Source organism: Lontra canadensis, unplaced genomic scaffold (assembly GCF_010015895.1).
Source record: "Lontra canadensis isolate GAN:19392208 unplaced genomic scaffold, GSC_riverotter_1.0 scaffold47, whole genome shotgun sequence".
NCBI classification, from domain to species: Eukaryota; Metazoa; Chordata; class Mammalia; order Carnivora; family Mustelidae; genus Lontra; species Lontra canadensis.
Window position 1 is genome coordinate 14,914,269 of NW_022631041.1, and position 27,910 is coordinate 14,942,178.

Genomic DNA, 27,910 nt, shown 5'->3' on the forward strand with positions numbered 1-27,910 from the left:
CTTCATAACTACCTTAAAAGTATTAAACAAGAGCAGTAACAGCTGAGCAAACCCAAGGACATTGAGAGAGCTGGTGGGAGGGCAGGGATGGAGCTATGTGTGGTCTGGCCTCCTGCGCTCTGCATTCACTCTGAGGGCAAGCACAGGGCCTATCTTACTCTCCCAACACCTCCTACATGCAGGGCACCCAGTTAATGAATAACTATAAGCTCCTTACTAAAAAGAGAGCACTTTCAAATGATATAAAAGGTGACTTTAATCAAAAAGGGGCACTTGTGTAGAAAGGAGAAAGCTTTAAAGGCAGATCTTTCCTTGATAATTTATAGTTCCTTTTTTAATCCTAAAAACTCCACATTGTCACTGTAACACACATTTCCCTTCCCCTTTTCACCAGGCAGATCTGCATGCTGTATCCAACACCCAACTAGGGTTACCAGAAGGTGAGTATGTCTGATAGGAGATGAAGAGGAGGATCAGAAAAATAGTGAGTCAGCCATGAAGTTTATTTTATGATTCAATTTAATCCTCCTTACCCCCACCTTTTTATATTATGAGAATATATGCCATTAGGATAGCTATTAAGGGTGAAAGGATTAATTAAAACTATAATTATCTGATAAGACTAGCATACTGTCTAACCTGATTTAGGGCAAATTCATCTACTTCAATTAAAAATACTGGGCAGGAAAAAAAAAGAATAATAAAAATTAACTATGCAGGTCCTCTTTCTACCATTCTACCATGAATTTCCTAAATGACCCAAGGTATCACTCAAACAAAGAGCCATAGTGTGTTTTTAGTTTTTATTAGTTAAGAGTTCTGAGTACAAATAACAAATTTAACTTGACATTTACAAAAGAAAAAAAAAATTTACTCTCTGAAGTTTCTTCATAAAGAAAAACCTGTTCTGTACATTTTAATATCAATTTTAGGTTGAATTTTAATAATTCTGTCTTATTTTATCTGGTGAAAGAGACTAGAAAACATTATGTAGAAAAAAAAAAAAGACTAATTAAATGACCTAAATATAAAACTTTTACTAAAAGGCTTTTAAAAGCCACTTAAAACAATCTAAGAATTAGAATACTTTTGGCAGAAAAATTAGCAGCTATCAACAAAATATTACATAATATTTTATCAAGAACTGCATTACAATATTGTGGTTTACATATATTAGAATGATTTGCAACATACTAAAAGCTTATTTATATCAGACATAAAAATCTCTTTGCTAAAACAATTTTTTAATGTACTTTAGCACTTTTGGGAGATTCAGTTCCCAATAAATGACAGTAACAAAATTTAGAAGATGATGGATAGCATATCTTTTCATTAGAGACCTATCCAGGTAAGTCTTGCCAAATAGTTATGAAATTATATTCAATCATAAGCATTCATAAGAACTCAAAACGTAACTTGGTCCCCTTATCAGTATATACGCTTGGCCATCAGGAATCATACTAAATTCTGGGGCAGGGCGCAGGAACTAACTTTAAAGTAAGTGTCAACCTACATTTTTTTATGCTTTCCCTGACAAAGTTTCCACCACTCTTCATTTTAAGAGTGTTTCTCCTCAGTTGGTGGTATATTACCACTTCTTAAAGATCAATCATACCCAACATAATCCAAGGTCATCAACTCCTTTGTAGCTGAAGTAAACCACAAACAGCAGAAGACCAACGCATGCATTTCAACATAAAAATATCCGCCCTACTCAGCAAGACAGAAGCCCCATCTCTAAAACATTTGTAACCAAAGGTTGCTTTAAAATCAGTCCTATAAGTCCAATAGTATTACAATATCATTATCATTGGTTTTGATAGTAAGTTCAAACCTTAAAAATATATATTAAAATTTCCAAGTTGGATTACTCTGGAAACATAATTGAGTTGAAAAAAATCTTTCTATATTAGGATGAAATTTAATTTCCTGTATTTGGGTATGAAATCTCATACCTAGTCACTGAGATATAAAGTGTAAGAGGGGGAGGAAAAGAAGTACTGATTATACTATACCCAAGCTTCTAGGAGCCATGAAAGGGGAATTATCCATGCAAACAGACAAATGTCTTTTGAATTCAACCTGTGTTAGCACAGTTCTCTTAAGTGGGAAATCCCTATGTTGTTGTCACTGCTTCCACTTACGTGTAGCTCAACTATGCTATGTAAGGGACCCCTTTCCTGTCCACAGAGCACAGGGCTCCTAAGTAGCACCAGGGCTCCACCATCTGGGAGCTACGCTTCCCAACCCAGAGTCTCCCACTTTTAATTTCCACTCGACAAGACTATAATTAGCTCAGTGAGGACATGACCAAAAACAAGTAAATAAATAAATAGGGATCAAAAATAGGAAATAAATATTAACTCCAGTGGAGTAAAACTTCCTATAGAGCTGATTAAGAGGTAAAACCTATTTGTAAATAAAAAAGCCAAAACCAAGTAAGATATAGCTCTCTTTTTGGTTTCATTCAAGAGTCTCCTTCATTCTTTGCAGACCAGCTAGGTGGTGTGATATGATCTACGTTTTTTCATTTACACTGTATTTGTCTATTAAAAATTATTCCTTAATAAGGACTTTTTAATATTAAAAATTCTAAAGGTTTATAATAAATATTGTATTAAAATATTTTAATATTTACAATTGGAAAACTGTATACTGCAGTCAGTCATCTCAGGGCTACCTCTTCAATTTCATCTTCTACAGATTCCACTGCTTTTACTGCTGGCTTACTGTTTGCATGTTTTAATCGGTGTCTATTTGGATTAAAACTTCTTCCTTCACTGAGGAAAAAGTCGTCATCTTCATCATGTTCTCTATCCCTGCTGCTCTTATCCCCTGAGAGAAAATTTAGAGGATCAAAGTCTCCTTTGCTGGCAGCCAGAGAATTTGGGTCACTGCTTTTAGAGGAGATGGTGCTGCTGCCACTGGCACCAAACAGCTGTTCCATCAGATTAGCTTTTTTCTCTCTTCTTGTCATTAAATCCACACTGTCTTTACCAAGTTTCTCTATACTGTTTCTTTGGACATCCAAAAGGCCACTCTTTTGGCTAAATGGATTTGACTTCCCTGATGTTTTTGCAAATGACGGCACATAGCTGCCAAATGCCAGCTCACTTGGGGAGACTGGGCTTCTAGTCTTTCCTGGATTCTGACCGTCTCCTTTTGTAGTGAAAACGCTGATGTCTTGCAGATGATGCCCATTAAATACTCTCTCCGAGGATTCTAAGAACATGTATGTTTTGGGGCTTCTCTCCGGGGAATGCAGTTTTGATTCTGAATCAGGCAGCAATGGCAGAGGAGGACATTTTATATTCTGAGAGTCTTGGAGTTCTCTGTTGATTTCATTCAGTTTAGCAAGTAGCATTTCTCTCTTCAGCCTTTCTTCTTCCTCTTCCTCTAATTTATCTATATTTTGAATTTGACACATTTCCATTTGGTATCTTCCAGCTTCCAATGCGGGCTTTTCTTCTCTCTCTAACAAAGATATTTTGTCTTTTTGCTTTTTAACAAGTTCTTCTCTTTCCCACTCTGTAAAATCAAATTTAAAAAAATGGGATTTTACAGCAGTTAATATTTTTAAGTAGGAAAACTCAATTGTCATCTTCTACAAAATAGTCTAATTTAGTTATCTGTATAGTGAGAATGAACACCAATTTTATTGCTACACTTGATATTCTGGAATTCAGAAAGAATGTACTTAATGTGTATTGCATTTAAAATTCACATTTATGGAAGAAATTTTGTTCTTCAGTGTAGAGGTGAGGAAGAAGGTTCTCTATGTTTTATACTTAATATAGTGCTATACACTGAATGAAAGGTGATGGATAGATGGGAGTTTATTTTAAACTTAAATTGAACCTCTGCACGTCATACCCTGAAAAAGATACAATATCCCTTATTTGGTATTCTGACTGAAGATAAATTAAACTGAATCTAATTAAGAGAACACTTCAGATAAACCTCAAATGAACATTCTATTTTTAAAAAATAGGTCTTTATTCATCAAAAATGTTGACCTCACAAAATATCTAGAGAAAACTAAAGAGACAGGAGAACTAAATGCAATTCATCATCATATTCTGGTGAGAAGAAAATGCTATAAAGGACAATACTATGTCAACTAATAAAACTGTACTATGGACAGCAGATTAGAGAAATGTATCAAAGTTAAATTTTCTGAAGTTGAAAATATACTGGAATGATTTAAGAAAATGTCCTTATTTTGGAAAAATACACATGCAAGTATTTTAAGTTATGGGCATGAGAAATACCACTTACTCTGAGTAACTTTAGTAAATGGCATACATTCTCACTGATGTTTGAGGTCCTTATTTCATACAAACTCCAGGAGGAAAAAATAGAGATGAAAAGAAGGGGCCAGTCTTCTTAAAGCCAACTGACCATAATACCTTTCTATTCTATGTTTTAATACTGTGAAAGCATCTCCCTTTGTGCCTTAGCCAACAGTAATATAAATAAATCTTCTATTTCAACTGTTTTAAGTACACACACACAAATATACATTCACTAATTTAAGCAACAATTAAGTCATAATTTAAAGGGAAAAAAAGGATTTCTCTGCAAGAAGCTTCTATAACGAAATATGTGCAGAGGATTAGAGTCAGGGATCCCTCTTGCCCATACCTTTAAGACTTTTTATCCAGATGGAAATGAATTTATTCCTGAACTTCATTTTCAGTATCTGAAACTATGTGAGTTGGTTCACTAAACTTTCATACCAAAATGAAAGAATACATACAGGAATATATTCAGGACCTCACAATTCACTGATTTTAATGTTTGGGCTACAGATTAGAGTCTCAAGGTCAAGCCAATGGAGTGCATTGTCTTTCAGTTACCTCTTCATCAAGCTTTAGTTAACAAACACACAAAAATTTCCTCTTTTATCTGAATTCTACTTCATCTGGATTTTCTGAACGTAACTTGTCCTTATTCCCTAACTCCAAACAGCAACTTAACAGTTGCATTTTTCTTTTCTTAGTAACTTTATTCAAATGTTTGTGATTCCTAATAGACCATGTCCTACCATGGTATCAACCTTTTTTTATTCTGTATAACCAATTTACTGTTCAGCTGGAAAGTATCAGGGGATGCTAACCCTTTCTCTCCCAAAGGATGCTGACTTATTACTTGATTAAACAAATTTTCTTACCATTCTCCAGCTTTTCAACTTCCTGATTTACAACACGGAGTCCTTGATCTTTAACAAATTTTTCTTCTGTTTTCACAGTTGGGGTTAGAATCCTTGCTTCTTCATGTTCACCTCTCTCTTGCAGTTCCAGGTCCTATTACATATTTTTTTAAAAAAATGCAAGTTCACATGTCAAAAGGGGAAAAAGCTATTTAAATATCAGAGTCATCTTGCATTAAATATGACACCAAGTAAGTTGGAAATTAAAGCCAATTTTAATTTAATAAAGGAGTAAGTCACAAGTTACCACCCTTTGAAAGATGCTTTAGAAGCACACAAGATTATTTAAAAAATTTTTTTAAAAGTATAACATATATCAGAACCAGTATCATGGAATTAAAGCCAATAACCCACAAAAAATTCTGAAGAGACATGTTTCGGAAGTATCCTTGCTTTATATGTTTCACAACAAAATCTGATTAATTCAGTTAACCAGGAAAGGTTATTAGCCAATTATGGAGGCCACGTTGAAAGGTCTGCTGAATTATAATACAGGCAGTAACAACTGCATTGAATCTTTCGAGTTTATACTTAAGACTGTGTCCAAAGCCTCCAGTAAATTTTATAATATTTAAATCAAATAAAAATATAAACTTAAAATTACTTGTTTTTTATGGTCCCTTTCATGTGTGGGTGTAATAAGGTAATTTAAAAGTAAAATACCTATTATTAGTACAGCAGAGTGTTGTCCCCTAGTATCATTTTTCCTCTTCTTCCTTTTAGTTAGGAATCCCTTGAGTTTTAGCAGGGTATAAGGCGGCTCAACTGGAGACTACATCTGCTAGTCTCGCTTGCAGTTAAATAGGACCAAAGGGATTTGAGTGAAAGTATGTATGCAACTTCTGATCACATTTATAAAAATAAAAGCTGCTTGCCCTCCACTTCCGTGTTTCTCCTTCTCACAAAGGTGATGAGCCAATTCCAACCATACAGAGGAAGACTACACTCTTTCAGATGTAAGAACAGTAAGAGGATGACTACCAAGGAACAAAGCCATCTACCTATAATGGACTACCCACTGACCTTCACTCTATTCGAAAAGAAAGAAAACTTATATATTTCTTGAGCCACTGAATTCTGGATCTCTTTCCAAGAGCAAATTAGCTTGCACTTGAACAATGCTCCCTTTTGCGAAGACCCCTCAGAGTGGCAGAGCTTTACAAACTTTGTGATTAGTTACCACCACAAGCTGATGGGTAAACCATCCCTGTTTTATAGATTAGGAAATTGAGGCTCCAGAAAGTCACACAACTAAAATGTTAGTACTGCCTTTTTAATTAAATTCTGGTTCTAACTCCAAGGCTCTTTTACTCTTTTCACTGTATAAGGTTGCTGCTCCTCATGCTGAATCTTACAAAGACCATTTTTTTAATCCTTTTAAAGTTAAGAATGACTTTGCTATCCACACTTTACCCTTTTCAAAGAGACAACATGATTTAGTTTCAATGATAGTGAAAATATAAGAAGAAAGACACTCAGCAGGTACAGCTACCCAGGAACCAAACCAGCCCATCCTTTCTGTTTTATACCACAAGAAAAAAAATCTCAGGGTCACTGGGAAAACTCTAAGGCACAAAAACCCAGGAATATATGAAATATGCTGGATCCCCAGTATATTGTTTTCTTTGGAATGTAAAATATAGAACCCTCTTAGAGAAAAGAACATCTGGTGTTGTGTTTATAAGTCCTTTTAAATGAAGGCCCAAACACAAACTCCCCTGAATTTCACTCTAATTTGAATGATCTCAATAAAGTCAGAGTCCACTGCAATACTTTGATCAACATTCAGCTAATCTGTAAAATTCTCACATAATAGGAGGCCCAAAAATACGTAAGACAAATCTTAAAAAAATTATTTGAAAACTAGTAAAATTTGTTATTATGTATAAAAGCAAAGAGGGTTTTTAGAGACTATCTGGTAAAATTTAGAAAATTCATTTTCTAAAAGGTAAGAAACCTCTATCTTTGGGGCACCTGGGTGGCTTCAGTCAGTTAAGCACCTGATTCTTGATTTTAGCACAGGTCATGATCTTAAGATTATGAGATCAAGCCCTGCTTCCAGCTCTGCACTGAGCATGGGGCCTGCATAAGATTCTCTCTCTCTCCCTCTCCCACCACTAAAAAAAGGAAAGAAAAAGAAAAACTTCTATCTCCAACCCAGAAGGTATAACTAACCTTCTTGATGTATCTGGAAGATGCAATGAAAACTAAGAATCAATCCAAAGGAATTTAATAAAATACTCTCTTTAGAAGGCTACTTGCATATTTACACAGATACAGCACTAGCATCATTGCTAACTTTTAAAATGTTCGATATTGTGTTTTTAGGAATAACTTCAAACCTAGAGTTTAGTACCTAATCATGCTGCTAAACTCACCAAAGTAAGACGTTCAGGTTCTTCCCATTTGTTTTCATAACACATAACTGTTTGTGGTGTCACAGGAAATTCTTCCAGCTCGAAGTCTTCACTGGTTTGTACTCCTTTTGTACACTGGTCTGTAAAATCACTCTGGCATGCAGCTACCATGAAAAGTACGGAAGAATTTTTCTAATCATACTGAATAGTGCTAAGATATATGGAATTTAACTGGTATATGTTCACCATCTACATGAGATAATGCACGTTTTGCTGAGCTCTATGACTACTCACTATTATCATTTTTATTTCTAGGATTTACTGGCAATTATGTAATTTGAAGACAATTTAGATAGGTAAACCCTATTAAGCTTTTACAAAGTTTGATTTTAACTTTCTGCAATTTATAAGATGAAAATTTATACTTTTGTTTAAAAAAAAGTAAAGACATGCATAATAATGCCAAAGATAATATTTATGGGTGAAATGAAATGACAGCTGGGATTAACTTTAAAATACTCTTTATAAGTGACTCTTAATCTCACAAAACAAACAGGGTTGCTGGGGGGAGGGGGGTTGGGATGGGGGGTGGGGTTATGGACATTGGGGAGGGTATGTGCTATGGTGAGTGCTGTGAAGTGCGTAAACCTGGCAATACATAGACCTGTACCCCTGGGGATAAAAATATATGTTTATAAAAAATAAAAAAAAAAATTAAAAAAAAAATTAAATACTCTTTATAAAAAAATATATTCTAGAAGTAGAAAAAAATAGATGCAATAAGATTAGTAAAATATGTAACTATTAAAGCTAAGTGATGCATAAATAAAGGTTCATTAAAATATAATCAAGCACCAGTCTGGAGTCTTCTTACTTATCTTCAAAGTTACAAAAATAAATTATAAGAAAAAATTTAAACCTTAGGAAAAACTGAGAAAGAGGATTTCTGAAAATTAACTATAAGGAAATTTAAATTTACTTCAATGAAGTTCTTTCCCCTTCCTTCTACTTTAGAATTATCTGATTTTATTATTAGTGACAGCTACAATGTTTATCAATAATAATAACTATTATACCATTTTTTCGTGACTTAAGTTCTTTTTCTTTCTTTGGAGAAGACTTTGGCAGACGATTAGAATATATGTTTTTTATATCCAGTTCTCTCTCCTTTTCCTGAAAAACAAACAAACAAAAAACAATACAATTAAGGATGTAGAGTAGCATTTTACAATAAAACAAAAATTCTCACCTTGTCAACTAGTATTTTCCTTATCAAATTAGAATATATATACCAGTTCAGTTTCCCTTCTTAACTACTGAACTACAGAAAGGAATTATCTCTAGGACATCTAGGTTAGGACAGTGATTCTCCCTAAAAAGTGTAATATGTACTGACAGTCAAAAAAATAGTGTAAATAAGGCAAAATTCATTTTCTACCCATTCCTACCTAATAGAGCTAGCTGTGTCTTCAGCTGTCTTCTAACTTGGCAACAGAGGCCAAAATAATTTCATTAGTATCTTTCAAACATGGCTTTTGAGTTACTGACACATTAAAAATCAGACTTTTTAAAAACACAGTGTTCTTTATCATTTTGAGGCCATGATTCTTTCTGAGAATTTGATTAACAAAATGAAAATTCTATGTAAGATAATGTATGAGCATTTAATTTTGCACAAAATTTCCACCCATCAACAACCTCTGAATAGAATTAAGAACACTTTCAACAAAATTAAATAATGTGAGTGCTTCCTCTCAACACTGACAATGAAGGGCATTATTCGAAACAACTTTTAAAATAATCCTAGGGTTATCTGAGGAAGAACACTGTATTATTCAAACACACAACAGAGAAAAACACTAGTTCCCATAATTCCTTCCAAAATTCCATAACTTATTTCAGTTATAGCAATTCCATTAGGATTCAATATTTCACTTTTGGCATTTGTCATAGTGATTATATTACCAAAACTTTTCTTTAAAAGTACCAAAAAGAATAGAATTTTGTAAATTACATTGTTCCAAATTACAAATATGAATAAGTGTTTTAAGATGCTGAGTGTTCAATATAGTTCACATATCTATTATCCATTAAATAAATAAATACATACTTTTAATTTGTGATACAGTTGTTGCAGCTCCTTCTGAAGGACTTTATTTTCATCATGAGCCTCATATGCCCTTTTCCTTTCAGCAAGCAACTGTCGTTGGAAACTGTTAGTACTCAGCTCAAGGTTTTTGGATAGTTCCTATGATGTGTATAGAAACATATAAAAATAATACTTGAAAATAACTGAAGAGTAAAACACTGCACTTAGCATTGAAATAATGTTTTTAGTAGTACCATATAAGACCTACAAATCAGGCTGAGCTTTGTGTTCATGAACATAAACTGGAAAACAGATTTACCAACAATTTAGTAAGGTACTTAGCCTATTATTCCTTATTTTGAATTTCACAATGATTTGTAAATTCTTAAGCATTTGCCTGAAGCATATATGAACAGTTACTTAAGTTGGTTGCAAATTCAGCCAAAGGATGTGATGAGAAACACTGGCTTTTGGGAGTCATAATTCAGGCAAATATATACCAAGACAGCTGCATAAAACTACACAGCACTATCCAAGGTGCAGAGATTACTTTGTAAAACTTCTAGATGAAAATAACAGTCATGTCCACAGTATTCAAATGTTTTTCATAAAGTTTGTGAAAAAATTTAGGTTAAAATGTTTTCTTCCAGGTGCATCAACATCATGGTAGCATGAGTCATTCTTTTTTCCCCACCTTTCAATTTACAACTAATCAGAGCCATAAAACATCCATAACTAAACAAAAGCACTTCTGCACAGCACACCAGGACACCTGAGAGAACCACCCATCTCTGCACCTGAGAGTGGATGGACTGGACATCAGCAGAGGCTGTGGAGCCAGGGGTGGTATAGGTGGCAGAGGTAGTGGCAGGCCCGTCCGACCTTTCTGGCAGAAGAGGTGGAGGGTAAAGGTGTTAAGCAGGGACCTGCCAGGACACATGTGCGGCAGTTGGAGGGCCTCACTCTCTCTGAAGAGAGACCACAGTGACTAAGGGGAGGAAAAGGAAAGAGAAGGAGGTAAAGAAAACTGAAGGAATACCATTTCCCACTGTATGCCCAGGAGTCTGACAAAAGATCATCGATGAATCTCTAGGAAATATCCCCCAGCTCAAGGAGATTCCCTAGTGGGAAATGGGCACAGCCAAAGCATTAAGTGGTAAGCACAGACCTCCCTCCACTCTGTCACCACACTTTTTCTTTCCAGCCCATTAGCTATTTTTAATTGTACAATTTTTTTTCTCATATGCATTTCATTTGAAGCCCCCTGATTGTCTCAGGACTGTTACATATGTAGACCCTTCTGACCCTAGGGATGCCTTAAGGTCTTTAAATAGTTCAAACAATTGGAAACTTGAGCACTAACTAGATATTTGAAAATACTAAAAAATTGTTATTTCTTAGATGTTATTCTTGGTATCAGTTATTGGCATTTTGTTTTTAAAGTCTTTCTATATTAGAGAGATAAAAGTGAAATATTTATGAATAATATAATAGGATATTCAAGATCTACTTTGAAATAATACAGAGAGGTGAAGGAGAGTATATATGAAAAAATATTTTCTATAAGGTGGCATTTTTTTAAGTTTTAATTTTTTACTATAGTTGACATATAATGTTATATTAGTTTCCAGTGTACAACATCGCAATTCCACAATTCCATACCTTACGCTGTGCTCACCACCACCATAACTAACATCTCACCATACAACGCTATTACAATACCATTGATTATATTTCCTGTGCTGTGCCTTTTATTCCTGTGACTTATCCATTCCATAACTGGAAGCCTGTATCTCTTATTCCAGTTCATTCATTTTGCCCCTCTCATCACCACTCTCCCCTCTGGCAACCATCAGTCTGATCTGTCTTTATGGATCTTTTCTGCCCTCCCTAGGCCCCATCACCTATTTAACCCCCCCCACCCCAAACCGGCCCCCTCAGCAATACTCAATTTGTTTTCTATAGTTAAGAGTCTGTTTTATGGTTTGCCCCCTCTTTTTTTCCATGTTCATTTGTAAATGGAATTGTTTTCTTAATTTCACTTTCTGCTACTTTGTTATTACTGTATAAAAACAAACTAACTTCTGCTATTAATTTTGTATTCTGCAACTTTACTGAATTCATTTAATACTTCTAATAATTTTTGGTGGAGTCTTTAGTGTTTCCTACATATGATAACATGTTATCTGCAAACAGTGACAAGTTTAACTTTTTTCTTACCAATTTAGATGATTTTTATTTCCTGTCCGATTGTTATGCCTAGGTCTTCAAGTACTATGTTATATAAAAGTGGTAAGAACAAGACATCCTTGTCTTGTTACTAATCTTAAAGCTTTTTCCCCCTCCCTGAGTATGATTAGAGTTAGCTCTAAGTTTGTCACATATGGCCTTTACTATGGTGAGTTATGTTCCCTTTATACCTACTTTGCTGAGAGGTTTTATCATGAATGGATGTTGAATTTTGTCAAAAGTTTTTTCTCAGCTATTGAGCAGACTGTATGATTTTCATCTATCACTTTATTTATGCTGTGTGTCATGCTGACTGATTTTTTTTCAAGATTTTATTTATTTATTTGACAGAGATCACAAGTAGGCAGAGAGGCAGGCAGAGAGAGAGAGGAGGAAGCAGGCTCCCTGCCGAGCAGAGAGCCCAATGTGGGGCTGGATCCCAGGACCCTGGGATTATGACCTGAGCAGAAGGCAGAGGCTTTAACCCACTGAGCCACCCAGGCGCCCCCAGTTAATATTGGACCACCCTGATATCCTGGAATAAATTACTCACCTTGATTATGGTAATTTTTAAAAATATATTGAATGAAGTTTGCTAATATTTTTTTGAGAATTTTTTTGTGTCTATGTTCATAAGGGATTTTACTGGCCTATGGTTTTCTTTTTTTGTAGTGCCTTTGTCTGGTTTTGGTATCAAGATAATGTGACCTTGTAGAATGTATCTGAAGCTTTCCTTCCTCTTCTGTTCTTTGGAAATTTGAGGAATATAGGTATTAACCCTTTAAATGTCTGGTAGAATTCACCTGTGAATTCATCTGGCCCTGGACTTTTGTTTGTTCAGAGTTTTTTATATTACTGATTCAATTTTGTTACTAGTAGTCAGTCTGTTCAAATTTTCTATTTCTTCCTGATTCAGTTTTAGAAGATTGTATGTTTCTAGGAATTTATCCATTTCTTCTAGGTTATCCAATCTGTTGGCATATAATTTTTCATAGTAGCCTCTCATAATATTTTGTATCTCTGTGGTATCATTTGTTACTTCTCTGTCATTTCTGAATTTATTTACGTAGGTCCTTTCTTTCTTGGGAGAGAAAGCTTCCAAATACATCAATGAATCCCCAATAAAATATTAGCAAACCTAACAACATATTAAAAGGACGATTTGCCACAAACAAGTGAAGTTTATTCCAGTAATGCAAAGGTGGTTCAATATTTGCAAATCAACCAATGTGATACACCACATCAGCAAAACCAAGGATAAAAATCAAATGATCATCTCAATACACAGAAAAAATATTTGACAAAATTTAAAATCCATTTATGATTAAGAAAAAAAAAAAAAACCCCAACCTCTACAAAATGAGTTTAGAGGGAACATACCTCAACATAATAAAGACCATATAAACCCAAAGCTAACATCATACTGAATGGTGAAAAAACTGAGAGCTTTTCCTCTAAGGACAGGAACAACGCAAGAAGTCCACTCTCACCACCTTTATTCTACATAGCACTAGAAGTCCTAGCCACAGGAATCAAACAACGAAATAAAGGCATCTGGATTGGTAAGAAAAATGTAGTAATCAAAACAGTATGGTACCAGTACAAAAGTAGACACATAAATCAATGGAACTGGATAGAGCCTAGAAATAAACCCACACTTACTTGGCCAATTAACCTACAATAAAGGAGTCCAGAGTGTAGAATGGGGAAAAGACAGTCTGTCAAAAAATAGTGCTGGGAAAACTGGACCATTTTCTTATACCATACACAAAAATAAAGTCATAAGGAATTAAAGATCTAAATATGAGACTTGAAACCATAAAACTCCTATAAGATAACATAAGTAGTAATCTCTTTCACATTGGTTGTTCCAACATTTTTCTAGATGTCTCTCAGACAAAGGAAACAAAAGCAAAAATGAACCATTGTGACTATACCAAAATAAAAAACTCTTACACAGAGAAGGAAAGCAACAAAATGAAAGGGTTACCTAATAAGTGGGAGATGATATTTGCAAGTAATATATCTGATGAGGGGTTTAATATCCAAAGCATATAAAGATATAAAATCCAACACCACAAAAACAATCTGATTAAAATATACAGAGAACCCGAACATTTTTCCAGAAAATAAACAGATGGTCAACAGACCCACGAAAAGATCCTCAACATCCTTTATAATAAGGGAAATGCAAACCAAAACCACAATAACATATCATCTTACACCTGTCAGAATGGCTAGAATAAAAAAAATCAAGAAATAACAAGTGTTGGCACAGATGTATACTCATACACTACACTGTTGATGGAAATGTAAATTGGTACAATCACTGTAGAAAACAGTATGCACGTTCCTCAAAAACTTAAAAACAGAAATACCATTTGATTCAGTAATTCCACTACTTATCCAAAGAAAATGAAAACACTAATTTGAATTAAGTCATTCTTTGAGAATTTTTATAATCTTGATACCAAAACTGGATAAGGAGAGCCTGAAAAATAAATCATAAGCCATTCTTTTTTTTTTTTTTTAAGATTTTATTTATTTATTTAACAGACAGAGATCACATGTTGGCAGAGAGGCAGGCAGAGAGAGAAAGAGGAGGAAGCAGGCTCCCTGCTGAGCAGAGAGCGGGATGCGGGACTCAATCCCAGGACCCTGAGATCTGTGACCTGAGCCGAAGGCAGAGTTTTTAACCCACTGAGCCACCCAAGCGCCCCAAGCCATTCTTATATGCGAATGTTGTAAAAATCCCAAATATTAGCCAAAGAAATAGAGCTCTGTATAAAAAATATATCACAACTATACCATTTATACCAAGAAAGCAAAGGCTAAGAGTAGTTTAATAATAATGTAAAAATGTAATTTTCTGTGTTAAATGAGAAAAAAAATCATTTTAATAGAAGAAAAGCATCTAAATATTTAATGAAATTCAATTATTCAATTAAAATGAAATTCCTAAAAGCTAATAATAGAAAGCAAATTTCCTCACATATAATATACATAATATGTACACACAGAAAACATACAGGGTATATACCAAAATGCTAAAATTGGTGATATCTCAGTAAGAATGTTTTTTTAGTAATTTTCCTCATTTTTTGTAATACACATGTGCTACTTAAAAATAAGATAATTTCTAAAAATATGACTCAATGAAAATAAAATAGGAAGGAGATATACCTATCAACTTCAGAAAAATAATTACTTCTGAGGAGAGAAAAGCAGAAAAGGAGATATTTTGGAAAAAAGTGTACAAGGAAGCCTTAAAGTAACATCTGAAGTACATGATCTATAGGAAAAGTAGCAAAATAATAAGTAGATTAATGACTTTTAAATATTCCCTTTTCTGTATGTTCAAAATATTTCATAAGAAAAAAATTAAAAGTGCTTTTAGAAATTAAAGATACGGAACTGAAAAAATATAAATAGTGGTTATCTTTTGCTGGAAGGACTACAGGTATTTCTTTCCCTACTTTACTGTCAATTTCAAAATGTCTTTAAACAAAAATTTAAATACTTAACTGATATTTCACCAAAAGGAAGTATCACAGAACTGTAACTCTAAAAGAAATAAAGATTTATATAATTTAGCAACTTTTGCAAGCAAACCCAAATGATAACTAATCTTACCTCCACTTACTGCTTATTAATTAATAAAGCAATATACACTTACATAACAATATTGTATTTGTTTAGAAAAGTCTATAAATGTCAGCTGTTTTCATCTCTGCTGAGTTATTGTAACTCAATCCTTGAGATTTACACACTTGGGTAAACAAGAACCATAGCCCCACTTATAGTATTTTTTTTTTTTTTAACAACAGTGCTAGCAGGTGATCATTTAGCCTCTGTACAAATAATTCTGGTGGCAGAAAGTTCAGTAATTCAAAGAGTTTGATTTCACTGTCATTAGACAATTCCTATTATTTCAAAGGTCTTTCTTATGAATAAGCAGAAACCTGCTCCCAGAAATATCTGTTATCTTTGTACTGCCTTCAGGAGCATCCAAGAGCATATCTATTTCTCCTTTTCCAACAAAATAGCTTTTTTTTTTTCAAAGATTTTATTTATTTATTTGACAGACAGAGATCACAAGTAGGCAGAGAGGCAGGCAGAGAGAGAGGGGGAGCCACCCAGGTGCCCCAAAACAGCTCTTTAAATACTGAAATATATTACATTTTCCCTTAATTTGAATCTTATTCATGGTTCCATGGTTCTTCCACGGTTTCTTATATTCCTATTTTTTCACCCCCTGGTTCTGTGCTTGATCTCTACATGTCAGTTTGTTACCTAAAATACAGTGCCTGTTTTCAGATGTGAGCTGGCTGGTAAAATCAGTTGTTATTAATTCCTAGGGCCTGGGCAGCAGCATAACTGGTTAACTGTTTTTTTCCTTCTGTTAACTTTTTAAGCAGCTGTATGACCATAGGTTCAACAACTAAAACACTATGCTTTTTTTTTAAAACTTGAATTACTTTCAAATCAGGTACCCCCATGCGGTACCCATAAAATAGATGGGAAAAAACTGAGGACTCAACAGTTAACCAGATTAAATTTTATCTTGCTTGTTTTGGGCCAGATTTTGAGCCCGGGGAGATCTTAATCTTGTTACGATGAAATTAGCTGCCCCTCCTATTTCTAAACCTGTCATGAATGCCACTTTCTTTCACTGATCCATCTATCCACTCATTCCTTTAAAAAAACATTAATTCTAGCCAGATAGTCAAATGTTACAAATACAAAATGAAACAATACTTATTCTAAAAGGAGCCCAGTCAAATTCACTGATAAATATGCTGACAAAGGGCCAGGGCCTAAGATGGCACCCCAAAGCACCTACCTAGAAATGTTCTCTCAAAACTGATAGCTATTTATTTGAACCCTCTGGGTTCAGTTGCTGATCTAATTGTAAAGCTTTCTAATATTTTCAACCAGTCATTTCTCCATTAAAACATAAACAAGGGGGCGCCTGGGTGGCTCAGTGGCTTAAAGCCTCTGCCTTTGGCTCAGGTCATGATCCCAGCGTCCTGGGATCAAGCCCCACGTCAGGCTCTCTGCTCCGCGAGGAGCCTGCTTCCTCCTCTCTCTCTCTCTGCCTGCCTCTCTGCCTACTTGTGATCTCTGTCTAATAAATAAATAAAATCTAAACAAAACAAAACAAAACAAAACACAAACAAGAAAGATTTCCCATATCTACTATATACACTATATCTACTATACATGAAAATATATCTACTAGGATATACTTTAACTATTCTTTGTATAGAGAAAAATTAATAGGTATAGTATACTTTGTTGTACTTGTAATCTTATGAGGAAAAGAGTAAGCATAGTTCTGAGAAATATGTTCCAAAACATTCAAAAATTTGGTAGAGATTGGCATTAAGTTTACTGATTAATAGTTTCTAATATTTACCTCTGCCTACTTTTGAACACATTGGTACTTCCTTTTTCTCACTTTTCTTATCTGGCCCTAGTTTTCCTAACTCCCTAGTGTACACTGACAAAGTCTGTGAAATCACATTCATAAGGTTCTTCAGTCCTCTGGGGGATAATTCATTAGGATGTGGAGACTGAGTTCATTTAAATAAGTTATCTATATCTTATTATTTCTTCATCTGCTTTGAGCAGGACAAGATAGAAACAAGCTTGGAATCTAATAGTTATACTTTGTGCATTACAAACAGTGGGCTTTGGTCTTATTACTCTAATGAAAACTCTGCTGTTTTGTTTTAAAGTGTTTACAACAAGCCTTTGCTCACTCTCGAGTTTTTGTCTTCAAACATATAACTAGATTTTACTCCACAGTATTTAGCACAGCTAGTACCAAAAATAAAACACATTTCAGAAGTGGTTCCTGCTCAATAAACTGCATATAAAGAATCAGCATGATATGACAGATTTTGAAAAAAACAATTTCTTTCTTCTCCATTGTGTGCATCATTTATCCATCTTATCAGAAGACACTGATAATATAGCCAAAGTTAATTTTAATATTTTAATTCATGCTTCCATAAAATTATGAAAAACCTCAAATGTATTATTACAAGAAAGAATATCATATTACTCAGCTTTTAGAAATGTGATAAAATTACAAGGATTTTACTAAATGGTAATAGAAAAAAAAGAGCAACAGAATGAGAGACAGCAGACTGCAGCTCTAGTTCCAGACATGTGGTTCTAGTGTCCTGTGTGATTCTATGTGACCTAAGAGAAGAAAGATAACATCTTTCTGTCCTACTTTCCTCAACTGTTAAATGCTTGAGTTGAACTGGAAAGTTTCCCAAGAAGGTGTTTCAGGGCTGCATCAGATTGCTGGGCAACCGAGTTTCTGTAGCCTAACTCACCAGTCACCACAAAGTATACAGTTCAGCTTTTCTCTGGCTGCCTGTGAACAAATGCTAAAATTTGAAAAAACCAATGGATGAAATTGGTAGTTTTTAAATATTTTTGGAAAACAATAAAATCCTTGAAGTACACTGAGCTCTTGTGAAAACCAATGCAAAAGCAATTTCTATGGTCCTTTCAAAGTCTCGAATACTTCTATTCTGTGATGTTTACTTTTAAATAATGTACTTTGAGTGCACTTTATTTTTCAGTTATACAACAGGTGCCTAAAAAGTACCAGGCACTGAGCTAGAACCATCCTGAACTTTTCTCTAACACTATCACCACCTGCAAGCTTTTACAGACTGAAAACTTGAGTTCAGATAATCTAAGTGGTATTGAAAATCACAAAGGTAGCCCAGAATTTGAACCTAGGTTGAGTATCTGTATGCATATATACAATTCCATTTCATTAGAAACTCAACACCTTGGGAAGTAGTATTAGTTGACAGCATAATTAAATAGAAACTAAGTAATTTTTTTATTTGGTCTTAAATTGTGAGCCAATAATTTTTGACAAGTTAGCAAAAGTCATCACCGCTTCCATATTAAAGATGCATTCATGAAAATGCATGTATTTATTTTATTTTTTTTTAAAGATTTTATTTATTTATTTGACAGACAGAGATCACAAGTCGGCAGAGAGGCAGGCAGAGATAGGAGGAAGCAGGCTCCCTGCTGAGCAGAGAGCCCAATGCAGGGCTCAATCCCAGGACCCTGGGATCATGACCTGAGCCGAAGGCAGAGGCCTTAACCCACTGAGCCACCCAGGCACCCCTATTTTTTATTTTTTTAAAGATTTTATTTATTTATTTATTTATTTATTTACTTGTCAGAGAGAGCGAGAGCAAACGCAGGAAGAGTGGCAGGCAGTGGCAGAGAGAAAAGCAGGCTCCCCGCTAAGCAAGAAGCCTGATGCAGGACTCGGTCCCAGAATCCTGGGATCATGACCTGAGCCAAAGGCAGCAGCAGCTTAACCGACTGAGCCACCCAGGCATTCCAAAAATGCATGTATTTTAAAATCTTCTTGAGTGATATTAATCACAAGGAAAGTAAATTTAATCAGTTTTTCTTGTAGTAATAAAGTTAAATTATTTTAGCTTAAGGAATAATATCTTTAAAATAAAAGAATTTAAAAATATTTTATAAAATTTAACTTTATAATATTTAAAATAAAAGAATTTAACTTTATTACTATAAGAAAAACTATTATTCAGGAGCATTCTTTAGATTCCTTACATCACCAAATAACCAAAAATGATCTGAAAATGCTTTATTGATTTCCACTTCCAGGAATTTTCCATTAGTATATTTACATATGCATGCAAAGACTTAACTTCATTGCCATAATGTATATTTATTCTACACCAAAACAAGTTCCTAATATATGTGATAGTAAGGGAAGAGATTCAACATATTATCATATATCTACACAATGGAATAGTAAATCACCTTCAAAAAGAATAAGGCAGACTTTGGAAAACAGTGTGGAGATTCCTCAAAAAATTAAAAATAGAGCTACCCTATGACCCTGCAATTGCACTACTGGGTATTTACCCCAAAGATACAGATGTATCATAGTAGCAATGGCCACAGTCGCCAAACTGTTGAAAGAACCAAGATGCCCTTCAACAGACAAATGGATAAAAAAGATATGGTCCATATATACAATGGAGTATTATGCCTCCATCAGAAAGGACGAATACCCAACTTTTATATCAGCATGGACGGGACTGGAAGAGATTATGCTGAGTGAAATAAGTCAAGCAGAGAGAGTGAAGTATAATGTGGTTTCACTTACTTGTGGAGCATAAGGAATAATACAGAGGACACTGGGAGGTGGAGAGGAGAAGTGAGATGGGGGAAATTGAAGAGGGAGACAAACCATGAGAGACTGAGGACTCTAAGAAACAAACTGAGAGTTCTGGACGGGACGGGAGTGGGGGAATGGGTGAGCCTGGTGGTGGGTATTATGGAAGGCATGTATTGCATGGAGCACTGGGTATGGTGCATAAACAATGAATTTTGGAACACTGAAAAGAAATAAAATAAAATAAAATGGGGGAAAAAAAGAATAAGGCAGGAGAAAGTGATGTTACCAAAATAATGACATACATCATTCCTGACATCACTCCCTCTTATAAGAACAACTAACAACTACTCAAGGACAAGACACCATTAAGACAATTCTAGAATACAGGAGTGAGGCTGAAGCAACCCCTGCACTAGAGACCAAGACAGATTGCATTAGAAGGGTGAGAGAAACAGCTACACTCTGATACCACTGCCCTTCCCCTATGTCTCTAGTTCCTCCAGTGGGAAAAGAGAGCCCAGAGGGAGAGCCCTACAGAATTGTGGGATGCTTTGTGGGAGCCCTTACTCTGGTTTTACTTCACAAGGACCACAGGAAACTGCAGGACTCAAGCACTGGGACTGTAACTGTGAGAGAAGTGGAGAAAGACTTCTAACAACCAGCACTCAGATCTTGGCAGACCAAATTCCTATCTGCACAGCCCAAGTAGTAACCCCAAGCAGCAGCTCTGCTCATCTGTAGATGAAGTCTAGGGTGAAGTCTGACTAGGAAACTCAGTGGGGTGCAGGTCTGCCCACTTTGGATTCCTAAATGAGGAATTTTGCCAGCCCTGGGGTTTGGTCTTCCCAAGACCAGCAGAGCTGAGTCACAGACCTACCCTATTGCAGATTGTGGCTGGGAGCCAGAAAGCCTGCTCTGGAAAATTTAGCAGTTGTCTAGAAAGAAAGTTGTCTAATCCTGCCCAAGTAGAAGCCTTAGTCATACCCCTCTTCCTGCAGAACATAGTCCATAGTCCCATCCGCCAGTAAGAGTTTGCAAGAACAGCTAGAGGATGTATAGTAACTAAGTAAATCTCAAGCTGAGAGGTGGGTAAGCAGAGCTGATGACCTGTAGACAAAGCTAATGGCCCTGTTCAGCCAGGAGACTTTGGCAGAGGTCAGGTTGAGTCATGACCATAAACAAAGAGCATTAGTGGCCTTGGAGCTGCTTCTCCTGCTGTGCCTGGACAGGGAATCAATTCATAGTCGCCCATATTTCCGAATACAGCCTTCAGCCCGCCTGACCAGGAAAACTTCCGAGACCACATGCAAAGCTGTGTAACACATCCCACAGCTGTGCTTAAAGTTGCACTTGAACAGCCTGAGACCTTCCTTGCCTGCAGAGCAAAACCAGTGGCTTCACCAGAACAGGATATCTGATACACACTCTTGCTTTATTTGGGTCCCCAAACAATGAGCTGTGCAGGCCCTGGGTCCTGTCCTGATGCCCCACCTGATACTGACTATAATACTCAAGCCCCACTATCTAAGAAGCCTGATCAGAGAGTCTAGGCAATAGCAGAGCCCATCCTACAACCTCACTTGGGCGGGGAATCAAGCCAGCAGTCCTAGCAGCCGTTCTCAGCCAGTGGCATGTCCCACCAGCCCTGACTCAGAGAGCAAACAGTTGCCTTGCCCCAAATTAGACCCTCTTAGCAGGCCCCATCTGCCTAAGGACATTCCCAGCAGAAACTCAAGCCAAGCTAACCGGTGAAGAACTGTCTCTGACAACGTGAAACTGCAAAGTCTGGAAGAGACTACTTACTCAAATGTGGAATACCAGTATAAGAATCAAAGATTACAAGAAATCAAATATCACACCACTGAAGGAAACGAATAAAGTTCTAATAATTTATATAAAGAAATGAAGATCTATAAACTATGACTCAGAATAATCCTCTTGACAAAGGGGAACCCTCTTACACTGTTGGTGAGAATGGAAACTGGTACAGCCACTCTAGAAAACAGTGTGGAGGTTCCTCAAAAAGTTAAAAATAGAACTACTCTACATCACAGCAACTACAGTACTAGGTATTTATCCAAAAGATACAAAAATAGTGATTCAAAGGGGCACCTGCACTGCAATGTTTATAGCAGCAATATCCACAACAGCCAAAATACGGGAAAAGCCCAGATGTCCACTGACAGATGAATGGATAAAGAGGATGTGGTGTGTACACACACACACACACACACACACACAATGGAGTATTTTTCTCAGCCATCAAAAGGAATGAAATCTTGCCATTTGCAACAATGTGGATAGAACTGGAGGATATTATGCTAAGTGAAATAAATCAGATAAAGGAAGGCAAATACCATATGTTTTTACTCATATGTGTAATTTAAAAACAAGGGAGATGAACACAGGGGAAAGGAAGGAAAAATAAGATAAAAAGAGAGGGCGGCAAACCATAAAAGACTCTTAACTATGAGAAATAAACTGAGGGTTGCTGGAGAGGAACTGTGTTGGGGGATGGAATAAATGCATGATGGGCATTAAGGAGGGCACTTGATGTAATGAGCACTGGGTGTTATATGCAACTGATGAATCACTAAATTCTACCCCTGAAACTAATAATATACTATATGTTAACTAAATTGAATTTAAATTTAAAAAAATTTTTTTAAAGATTTAATTTATTTTTTCTGAAAGAGAGAGAAAGAACAAGCAGGGAGGAAGGGCAGAGGGAGAGGGAAAAACAGGCTCCCCACTGAGGAGGGAGTCTGATGTGGGGCTCAACCCCAGGTCCCTGAGATCATGACCTGAGCCAAAGGCACCCTGCTTAATCAACTGAGCCACCCAGGTGCCCCTGAATTTAAATAGAAAAAAATCTGAAAAAAGAATAATTTACTTAAAGTTTAGTGAACTAAATAGGTTGGGATATAGGATATTTCAAAAATATCCAGTCAGAGAAGCATAAGAAAAAAGAATGGAAAAGGGTGAAGAAAAAGCCTATGGGAGTTATGGGACACAATAAAAAGAAATAATACACACATAATGGGGATTCCAAGAAGAGAAAGAGAAAAAGACAAAGTATATTTAAGGAGATACTGGCTGAAAACTTCCCAACCCTAGGGACAGACATAGACCCAAAGGAAGCCCAAAGGACTGCAAATAGGTTGAACCCAAATAAGGCTACATCAAGAGATGTTATAATGAAACTGTAAAAAGTCAAAGACAGAATTTTAAAAACATAAAGAGAAAAGAGAAGTTACACACCAGGGAACCCCCATAAGACAATCAGCAGATTTCTCAACAGAAACTTTTCAGGACAGAAAAGAATAGGATGACGTTCAAAATATTTTTTAAAGATTTATTTATTAATTTGAGAGAGGAGAGAGAGTGCAAGTGCATGACCAGAGGGGCAGAGGGAGAGGGAGAGAAAATCCCAAGCAGACTCCATGCTAAGTGTGGAACCCCACAAGGGGCTTGATCTCATGACCCTGAGAACCAAGAGTCGGACGCTTAACGGACTATGCCACCCAGATGTCTGGACATATTCAAAATACTGAAAGAAAAAACTGTCAACCAAGAATGCTACCTGGCAAAGCTGTCCTTCAGAAATGGAGGGATAAGGACTCTGCCCAACAAACAAAATCTGAGGGAATTCATCATCACTAAACCTGCCTTATAAGAAATACTGAAGCAGGATCTTTGATTGCAAATAAAAGAACACTAATTAATATCCTAAAAACATAAGAAGGTAGAGTAAGTCAAAGTTCAATCCTATAATATGGCAATTTTGATGCATAATTCAATTGCAGCTCTAGATTAGAAGTTTATAAAAACACAGTAAAGGGTGCCTGGATGGCTCAGTCAGTTACACGGCTGTCTTTGGCTCAGGTCGTGATCCCAGGGTCCTGGAAGCAAGCCCTGAGTTGGGCTCCCTGCTCAGCAGAGAGCCTAATTCCCCTTCTCCCTCTGCCTGCTGCTCTGCCTACTTGTGCTCTCTAGCTCTCTGTCAAATAAATAAATAAAATCTTAAAAAAAAAAAAAACACACAGTAAAAATAACCATAACTACAATAATCTTATTAGTTACACAATATTTAAAAATATTAAGTTGTAACATCAACCTAAAATGTGAGGGCAAGGAGAAGTGAAAGTGTAAAGCTTAAGAATTCTACTGAAGTTAACTTTTACTTGTTATTAGTTTAAAATACAGTGTTATAGTTTAAAGATTTTTTTTTAAAGATTCCATTTATTTATTTGACAGAGAAATAAAGAGAAAGCACAAGTAGGAGAACAGCAGGCAGAGGGAGAGAGAGAAGCAGGCTCTCAGCTGAGCAGGGAGCCCGATGCCGGGCTCAATCCCAGGACTGTGGGATCATGACCTGAGCTAAAGGCAGCTGCTTAAGCGACTGAGCCACCCCAGGTGCCCCAGTTTAAAGATATTTTTATGTATAAATAAAATATCATGATAAATAACCATAAGGGAAAAATCTGTACTAATTACACAAAAGGATATGATAAAGTCAAAGCATACTGATATCACAAGACATCAAAACACACAAAAAGGATAGGAAACAAGGAAAAAGAGATCCATAAAACTCCAGAAAACAATTAACAAAATGGCACAAGTTGTTATTTATCAATATTTACTTTAAATGTAAATGGATCAAGTTCACCAATCAAAAGATATGGAAATGATGGTGGAATACATTAAAAAAAAAAAAAAGATCCACTGATATGCAGCTTACAAGAGACCCAACTACAGCCTTAAAGACACATACAGATTGAGAGAAGGGATGGAAAAAGTCATTTCAAGAAAATGACAACCAAAAAAAAAAGCAGTGGTAACTACAGACAAAGTAGACCTTAAACTAAAAATTATAAAAAGAGACAATTGGGGCGCCTGGGTGGCTCAGTGGGTTAAAGCCTCTGCCTTCGGCTCAGGTCATGATCCCAGGGTCCTGGGATTGAGCCCCGCATGGGGCTCTCTGCTCAGTGGGGAGCCTGCTTCCCTTCCTCTCTCTCTGCCTGCCTCTCTGCCTACTTGTGATCTCTGTCAAATAAATAAATAAAATCTTAAAAAAAAAAAAAAGGAGAGACAATTATTATATAATGATAACAGGGTCAATTTATCAAAAGATACAACAATTATAAGTATTTATGCACCCAGGACCAGATTACCTAAATACATAAAATAAAAACTAACAGAACTAAAAGGAGAAATAATGAGTAATACAATAATAATAATAGTTGGGGAGTTTTTGTTTTTTTTTTTTAAGATTTTATTTATTTATTTGTCAGAGAGAGAGAGAGAGCACAAACAGGCAGAGGCAGGCAGAGACAGAGAGAGAAGCAGACTCCCCACTGAGCAAGGAGCCCCATAAAGGACTCGATCCCAGGACCCTGAGATCATGACCTGAGCCAAAGGCAGCCACTTAACTGACTGAGCCACCCAGGCATCCCAGATGGGGACTTTAACACCCCACTCTCAACAATGAACAGATCACCTAGACAGAAAATACAGAAAGAGATTTGAACAACACTATAGACCAAACAGGCCTAACACACGCATATCCAACAACAGCAAAATACACTTTCTTCTCAAGTGAAAAATAGAACATTTTTTTAAGATAAACCATATTTGAGGCCACGAAACAAACCTTAGCAAATTTGAGATTAAAATCATACCAGGTATTTTCTCTAGGCACAATGGTATGAAACTCGAAATCATTAACAAGAGGAAAACTGGATAATTCACAGATACAAGGACATTAACACTCTAGAATAACCAATAAATCAAAGCCAGAAAAGGATACTACCAGGAAAAAAAAAAATACAGACAATATCTCAGTGAAAACAGATGCAAAAATTCTCAATAAAATATTCACACACCAAATTTAGCAGCACATTAAGGAATCATTTACCATGACCAAGTGGGATTTACACCTGGGATGCAAGCAAGGATAGTTCAACATTCAGAAATCAACAATGTGATACATCAGATTAATAAAATGAAAGAAAAAAAATCATATAATCATCTCAATAGATACAGAAAAAGCATCTGTCAAAATTCAACATATGTTAATAAAAACTCTTAACAAATTAGATACAGAAGAAACGTACCTCAACATAATAAAGGCCACATGTAATCCCATAGCTAATACCATACTCAATACTGAAAGGATGAAAGCTTTAGCTTTTCCTCTAAGATCTGGAACAAGACAAGGGTAACCACTCTCACCACTCCTATTTAACAGAAGTCCTACCTAGAGCAATCAGGTTAAAAAAAAAAAAAAAAGGAAATAAAAGACATCAGAATTAGAGAGGAAAAAGCAAAACTGTCTCTATTTGAGATGACATGATTTTACATAAATAATCCTAAAGACTCAACCAAAAAGCTCTTAGAATGAATAAACAAATTTAAGAAAGTTGTAGGATACAAAAAAATTATCTACACTAACAATGAATTATCTAAGAAAGAAAGAAAATAATCCCATTTACAATAACACCAACACAATAAAATACTTTGGAATAATCTTCTTTTTAATTTAGAAATAATTTTTATTCAAGGATGATTAACATACAGGATTATATTAGTTTTAGGTATATCTAACGATTCAGCAATTCTATACATTACGCATCAAGGTAAGTGCTCATCAAGGTAAGAATACTCTTGATTCCGGGGCGCCTGGGTGGCTCAGTGGGTTAAAGCCTCTGCCTTCGGCTCAGGTCATGATCCCAGGGTCCTGGGATAGAGCCCCGCATTGGGCTCTCTGCTCAGCAGGGAGCCTGCTTCCCTTCCTCTCTCTGCCTGTGTCTCTGCCTACTTGTGATATTTCTCTCTCTGTGTCAAATAAATAAATAAATAAATAATCTTAAAAAAAAAAAAAAAAGAATACTTTTGATTCCCGTTGCTGTTTCACCCATTCCCTGATCCACCTCCTCTCTGGCAACTGTCAGTTTGTTCTCTGTAATACTTAGGAATAATCTTAACCAAGGAGGTGAAAGATCTCAATATAAGACATTGTCAAAAGAAATCGAAGAGGGCACAAATAAATGGGAAGAAGTAACCTGTATTCATACAGGGGAAGAATTAATAATATTTGTTCAAATGTCCATACCACCCAAAACTATCTATAGATTCAATACAATCACTATCAAATTCCAATGGCATTTCTTAAAGGAGTAGAAAAAAAATCCTAAAATTTACATGGAACCACAAAAACAATAGCCAAAAGCCAAATAGCCAATAGCCAAAAGCCAATAGCCAAAGCACTCCTGAGAAAGAGAACAAAGCAGGAAGCATCACACTTCCGTATTTCAAGGTGTACTATAAAAAGCTATAGTAATCAAAATAGTATGGTATTGGCATAAAAACAAAGAGATCAATGGAGCAGAAATGAAAGCCCAGAAATAAATCCAAGTATATACTGTCAGTTAATATTTGTCAAGGGAGCCAAAAATACTTAATGGAGAAAAGCAGTCTTTTCAATAGAAACTGTAGATTCACATGTAAAAAGAGTGAAACTGGACCCCTATCTTACACCACTCTCAAAAATTAACAAAATGGATTAAAGACTTAAGCGTAAGAAGCAAAATGATGAAACTCCCAGAACATAGGAAAAAAGATCCTTGACATGGGTCTTGGTGATGATTTTTTTTCGATAGGACACAAAAGCATAAGCAACAATATAAAATATAAAAATAAACAAGTGGGACAACATCAAATTAAAAAGCTTCTGCACAGCAAAAGAAACCATCAGCAAATTAAGAAGACACCCTACTGAATGAGAAAAAATATTTGCAGGCCATGTATCAGATAAAGTG

General features: G+C 35.7%; 1 protein-coding gene across 1 annotated transcript in view; it reads right to left on the reverse strand.

The window, feature by feature from the left end:
• Positions 1-789: 789 nt before the first annotated feature.
• The window catches only part of LCA5 (lebercilin LCA5), a 59,494-nt gene continuing 32,373 nt past the window's right edge, over positions 790-27,910 (reverse strand). Inside the window, exons 4-8 of the mRNA XM_032873209.1 lie at positions 9,680-9,817; positions 8,646-8,742; positions 7,591-7,733; positions 5,174-5,306; positions 790-3,528 (exon numbers count right to left, since the gene is read on the reverse strand). Of these exons, the coding sequence (XP_032729100.1) occupies positions 2,666-3,528; positions 5,174-5,306; positions 7,591-7,733; positions 8,646-8,742; positions 9,680-9,817 (1,374 nt within the window). The 3' untranslated portion in view covers positions 790-2,665. The remainder of the gene's footprint in view (positions 3,529-5,173; positions 5,307-7,590; positions 7,734-8,645; positions 8,743-9,679; positions 9,818-27,910) is intronic.